Source organism: Nymphaea colorata, chromosome 1, assembly GCF_008831285.2.
Source record: "Nymphaea colorata isolate Beijing-Zhang1983 chromosome 1, ASM883128v2, whole genome shotgun sequence".
In the NCBI taxonomy this organism is placed as follows: Eukaryota; Viridiplantae; Streptophyta; class Magnoliopsida; order Nymphaeales; family Nymphaeaceae; genus Nymphaea; species Nymphaea colorata.
The window spans coordinates 25,639,240-25,645,645 of NC_045138.2; the positions used below are offsets into that span (position 1 = coordinate 25,639,240).

Sequence of the window (6,406 nt, forward strand, 5' to 3'; positions counted from 1 at the left end):
TGACATACAAGAGCCTAAGGCACTAGGAACAAATACTTCATAAATTTGTTCTAAAATTCAAGTAGACTGATAAAACAATAGTAGGGATGAATGGGAGGATTACAACCCACTACTCGAAAAAGAAACACGAAAGCCTCGTTAGTTCCGATCCACAGTTGCATAAGCCTACCCATGACCAAGGACCTAGTGCCAACGAGAATCAAAACTAAAATGCTACCTGCTACCGTGTCTCTGCCCGACCAGCTAAACTAAACATTTGTGTTAAGCCAATTATTTGGAATTTGAGATCCTCTGAGATCCTAATCATATCGTTTACTATCTGCACACAGGCCGGAGATTCCGCCGGTAGATGTAGCAGCGGTAGAAATTGACCGACAATTTTGAGGATCTTCCTTGATGTCGCCCCATGTGGAGGAGGGACCCAACAAGGTCCATCTGCCAGTTCAATCAGCTTCACTGAACAGCAAAGGCCACAGCTGCCCTGGATTGACAGAGCACGTCCACATGGCTCTCTCATGTTCTTCTTCTTCTGAAGATAGTTCTGTGGTCACATCTGGCTAGGATGAATTAATGGCTAAAATTCCTTGGCTTCAATGGTTTTTTACTCCCAAAAAAAGAAAGGTTAAACCAGCACGCTTACTTCTCCCACTCCAAAAGTGGATTTTCCTGCCATCGTAGAAGGAAAGAATCTACGGCGAGCCCTTCAAAGTGTGCTTCAAGAACTCAGAAAGATTGGTATTCAAGCATAAGAAAAGTTCAAGATTCCAGTATCGAGCAAAAAGTGGATTGAGTGTGGTGAAAATCGAAACTGGGACCTTATCTTTGCAACTCAAACATCATCCAACTCAAACTGGGACCTCTCTCCCCCTCCCTCTCTCTCTTCCCCTCCCGGTGCCCTAGGTTTGGTGGCGATCTCTCCTTCTCCGGCGGCCTTCGGCGGCGATCTTCTTCTCGGGTATTTCGCTTTCTCTGTTTGTGGCTGGGCAGTGGGGGACCTCCCTTTCCCGATGGGGTGTATCTCCGGATTGATGGTTACTGCCGGATCTATCTTTCCTTTCTGTCGCTTCTTCTTCCTCTTCTTCTTGTCTTTGTCCCAATTCTGTCTCCTTCTCGTTCGTCCTCTCCTTCTCCCCACCTATTTTTCTCTTCTTTAATTTTTCTTGTTTTCTCCTTTTGGGGGAAGGGAGGGTGTATCTGTGTGTAGGTTTTCGATTAGGAATTCCTGTTATTTTTCTTTTTGTGAGTTGATGGAGGTTGCGTTTGATTAGATATAGTTTGTCCCATAATTTCGTGCTCTGTTTGTGTAGGTTTTGTTGGGATCGTGGTGCTATTTTGTGCTTTTTGTTCTTTGTTCTGTCTGTAACTTTGTGTTATTTCTATCTGATCTTGGTGCAATTTTTGTAGCATTGCGGATTTGGAATTTTTATAGTTTTAGTATGTTTATGCATGGGCAGGTTTTTTGTAAGTTGGGAGCCTGAAAAGTGTTGATTGATAATGTCTTACGCATACTTATTCAAGTACATAATCATTGGGGATACAGGTCAGTGTTCTTCTCTATCGTTGTTGCATTGAGCAATGAGTATCATGTTTTCTGTCTTACTTTTCTACCTTCAAATCTATAATCAAGATGGATGGATTTACAATCTTCTTTGGAATCATATTCTTTATTGTCGTAAACTTTTATCGCAGCTGAAGTTTCAGAGCAGTTTGTCACTTTTCTTCATCCATTGAACAATCTACATGTGCTGCAATGTGCAGTCTAGGAGTTGTCTTTACGGAAATTTTATGTCTTCTATGACCTTTACTCTAAGATTTCCCAAATGCTTAATTGTGTTATTTTGAACTTTTCATGTTATCTAGTTGTTTTTCTTTCCGGCTGAGCTTATGTTGGGGAATCATACCTTTTATTTTGGGAAATGGTTGCTTTTGTTGCTGTAACACATGGCGTCTGAGGTTTAAAGGACAACCTTCTTTTGTTTTTTGGGAAAATGCTTATTATCTTTTCTGGAGATCAAGATAGGTTTTATATGTAGCATGTACAAACAATGAATGACATTATTTGACATTCTTTACATGAAAATAATTCAAAAACAAGTAATAACATCATTAAGGACCCAAATAATAGTTATGGGTGACTGGATTAGAAAGGCAACATACTATTTTACCAAACAGAGATTGACAATATGCTTTTATATGCAAAGCATACTTTTATACAGTCATTACCTTGGGGAACTAGATGATACCAACAACTAAACAGGGAAGCATTAGGAAATGAGTGTTTGTTTGTCCTTTTTCATTCTCCGTCATCATTGATATTCCAACATTTTCTCTTCTCAAGTACACTGACATTTGTTGGCTTCAACTTCGGACTTTTCCAGAATAGGATATGGGTTTCTCTTGTTCTGGAAAATATAAGAGGGCTCATAGAATTAATCAACCCATTGTCCTGGGTTGGTTATTGAACATTGCAAACTTCATTACTACGTGTAATGTGCATACTCAGATCGAACCCTAGGAGGATGGTTTGATGTGGATCCTTATGCCATATGCACCTCTTTAACATTTCAACAGTAAATATTTTATCTGCTTTCACTTTTGTGGAATTTTTCTATCTATTATTTATAATGTAGGTAGATTCACTAGGCAGGTGTAATTCTTGATTCATGATTTATATATGTCTTCTTATGTTATAATTTTGTTTCTCTCATTTACATTTTTTTAAACTGTCTGATGAAGCTATTTTTATTGAACTGATAACCGATAATATGCTATGTTGATGAAGATCTATTCTGTCATGTTCTTACAGGTGTTGGTAAATCATGCCTTCTCCTGCAGTTCACTGACAAACGTTTCCAACCTGTGCATGACTTGACAATCGGTGTTGAATTTGGTGCTAGGATGATAAATATTGACAACAAGCCGATCAAACTTCAAATATGGGACACAGTTAGTTATCACACTCTGTTGTCTATTTTTTAAAAGCATTTAATGACTTACTCTCAATTCCCTTCGTGCATGATCCTATGGCTTGCTGATCGAAGATATGGTCAGCCTTTCCTGAATAAGCAATTCTGCAGATGGTTGACATCATATATCATTGTCGAACACCAAGTTTTTTGTAGCCTTAGCTCCCTTTCAGTGTCATGTGATTTTTCTTTTCTCTTCCTTTTTAGGGGGAAGGGGGTGGAGAGAGAGAGAGTGAGAGGTGTACTAATGTGACCTACTTGTAAATCCCTGGCTTCATGAAATTGCAATTTCTTCTTTGTGGATTTGTTACTTTAAAACTTTTGAGTTTTGAGAAACAGATAGTCCAAAGTTCCAAACCATAAAGTCCTAAACATTCAAGAAATGAACAGTGCCTAGGTTTTCTGCAAGCCTTTGATCTGGGTGAATATCTAAAGATTACCTTAATGGCTTAATCTATTGTAACATTATTGAATTCATATTTGGGGGCAGCTCAAATATTAATGACTAAGAAATGCCTAAATTGCACAAAATCATGTCTTAGTTCGTTATCTGAAATTTCTTCCACGATAATTTTCAGACTTACCAAATGAAGATTAAAACAGCACTTTCACTGTTAATATGATTGATGCTCCTTGTTCTCACTGAATCCACTTTGTTCACCGGAAGGGTTCTTTGTTGCTTCCTAAAGATGATTTCAAAGCCTCTTGACATGTCAGTTGCAGTTGTCCCCAGGTTTCAAAATTTGCAGGTGCTTTCACCACTTTTCCTTGCTTCCTACAGTTTGGCTCAATCAACACCTGATTTTATATTTGCAAGACATTTTCTTCGTAGATGAAGAAGAGCAATAAGATGTCCTTTACAATTGGTTCAGGTTGTAGGTGCATATGCACCATCTACATGCTCTTAATGTCCGTTATAGCTTAATTCAGAATTTGCCAAATGGTATGCCTGTGTGAAATTCCAAAGTTACATGTCAATGCTTTGGGTGCAATGTCAAAACCTACTGTCAAAGCCAGAAGTTCTATCATATTAGGTAAATAACTTTTCTCCCGAATATTCTTCCGCATTATACTAAAGCAAAATAAAAGCAACAAAAAATTTCTGACAGTTGCCAAAACCTGAAATCTATAAGATGCTGACATATAGATATGTTATATCAGTTGTTTAATGTGCATCCCTTTGTCAACTTCATGTATAGGCAACCAAATAGGACTCTAAGACTTGAACTGCAGAATCTGTGAACGACTTTTGATTTTCTTGTTCCTCAATCTACAGTGGGTGCTTGTCGATTTTTAACTAGTAATTTGCACGTTAATGTTTCTATTAGTTTTCATACTCGTATGCAGGCTGGGCAAGAATCTTTCAGATCAATAACTCGATCTTATTACAGAGGAGCTGCTGGTGCTCTTTTGGTTTATGATATTACAAGGTAATGTGGTTGATCTTCTGTTGTTTGAGTAAATGATTGATGATGCATGGATGAATAATGGTTTTCCATCTGTTTTTATTTCGTAGGAGAGAGACCTTTAACCATCTAGCAAGCTGGTTGGAGGATGCCAGGCAGCACGCAAATGCGAATATGACAATTATGCTGATTGGTAACAAGTGTGATCTTGCACACAGAAGAGCTGTCAGCACCGAAGAAGGTGAACAGTTTGCAAAGGAACATGGTTTGATATTTATGGAGGCATCTGCCAAAACTGCCCAGAATGTTGAGGAGGTGATATATTGCTCATCATCAGGATCTTTCATCTGCTTTGTCTAGGGGTCTACAATGAACCGAGTAGCTCAAATTTGGCCCAATCTTGAATGATACAAAGATGAGCTGTGCTTGCATGTGAATGTGCACTTGTCTATGATCGATGCATGATTAAGCTCATTTTTCATATGAGATTTTTTGGGACCTATAGCAACTAATCCATGTGGTGTTATTATTTCCCTTTGGGTTCTTTGAGCCTTCAGATAGTTGTCTACCAATGTCCTGAAGTTCCTGGGTGGAGACTTCGGCACATCTGATCTTAGTTCTTGTAACAGAGTTAGAAATTTAGAACATGTGCAAATCCTATTCTGAACTTAATGAGGGAAAAGGGGAAGCCAGGGGCCTATCCTTGCCTATGCTAAGTCATATGTTTGAACAATTTTAAGTAAACATATAAAATAATCTCATAGCAATTTTTTCATGCTGTGGTCCATTGGTGCAGCCAGTCTCATTTAATGTGCACCATGATGCTTGCTGACTATTGTTGTTTTCCGTTGGTCTGTTTTTTTCGTTTTTAATTCTAAGCACTTCTTGCTAACCTCTCTCTCTCCTTCTCCTTTTAGGCCTTCATAAGTACTGCAGCTACCATCTATAAGAAGATTCAAGAAGGTGTCTTTGATGTCTCAAATGAGGTCAGTTCTTTCCTGCATCCAACTATGTTTTTCTGCAGCATTTTTTTTATATGAATATGATTGGGTTCCATGTTGAAAATGCCCTCTTTCCAATTGTTGGAACTTCCCGCAATTTGGCGATGCTATGCTGGAGGAAACCTTCCGACATCTCCAAGAAGAAGATGAAACTGAGTCTGAGACTCTAGAGTGGGTTCATTTCACTCGGCCATCTCTTTTCCATGTTTATAATTTTTTGTGGGTTCGGTGGTAGCCAAGAAAGAGAATATGATAGGGTTTTCATCCTACTACTGGACGAAGTCTAGAGGCACCTGATTGCTTCACATTGTTTTTAGGGTTCATTTGGGAATATAAGATAGGATTCTGGGCCCTTGTTTAGATATAGTGCCAGCTTTTTGTTGCCCTTATTCTTGAGAAACATCATCATGCAGATTCTATCTTTAGATGAATGTAATAGGTCAATGTCTAAAGGTCACCCATTTATGTAATGATGATGAGCCAAACATGTTGTTTACCTTTTCTTGAAGGATGTTTGATTACTTCACGTCAATGGGACAAGTCCAAAATATCTCTTTCTATTAGCTTTAAAAGGTGACAAGGATATCAAAGCACCTGTTGGTCTTCTGCATATTTTTCTGTTTGGGTGGATTTGATCTATCATGTATCCCTTTCCTTCAATTACAGTTTGTTGCTTTAATGTTTTTTTTCTTGTCATAATTTTCAGTCCTACGGAATTAAAGTTGGCTTTGGAGGGGGAATTCCTGCCACCGGAAGAGATGGTACTGTAACACAGGGAGGAGGCTGCTGCAGTTGAGAACAAGGTGGCCACAGATTCAATATTCAGCTTTTCGTGCTTGTGTGATTCTACATCTAAACTCAATCCCCTCGAACGTCGAACCCTGTCCTGATAACTTGTGAACCATCCTTGTTTCTGTTTGTTTGTACATTCTGTGAATGAAGTTCCTTATATTCAATTGTACGTATGTTCCGACTTTGTCATTGTGCCGTTCTTTCTCTTCCTCTTATAAATAAAGCCATGTCTTAAGTCCTT

General features: G+C 38.6%; 1 protein-coding gene across 1 annotated transcript; it reads left to right on the plus strand.

Moving 5' to 3' along the window:
- The first annotated feature begins 240 nt into the window (after positions 1-240).
- On the plus strand, positions 241-6,406 carry LOC116250485 (ras-related protein RABB1c-like). The gene is made up of 7 exons (XM_031624127.2): positions 241-955; positions 1,455-1,540; positions 2,807-2,946; positions 4,314-4,396; positions 4,483-4,687; positions 5,290-5,358; positions 6,080-6,406. Exons 2-7 carry the CDS (start codon positions 1,495-1,497, stop codon positions 6,167-6,169), a joined length of 633 nt encoding a protein of 210 aa, XP_031479987.1. The 5' UTR covers positions 241-955; positions 1,455-1,494; the 3' UTR covers positions 6,170-6,406.

Excerpts from the sequence above, each read along its gene's own strand:
- LOC116250485 (XM_031624127.2), top strand. The coding sequence starts at position 1,495 with ATGTCTTACGCATACTTATTCAAGTACATAATCATTGGGGATACAG. Across the intron at positions 4,397-4,482 it reads TTGGTTTATGATATTACAAG|GAGAGAGACCTTTAACCATC; the intron begins GTAATGTGGTTG and ends TTTATTTCGTAG. Across the intron at positions 4,688-5,289 it reads CTGCCCAGAATGTTGAGGAG|GCCTTCATAAGTACTGCAGC; the intron begins GTGATATATTGC and ends TTCTCCTTTTAG.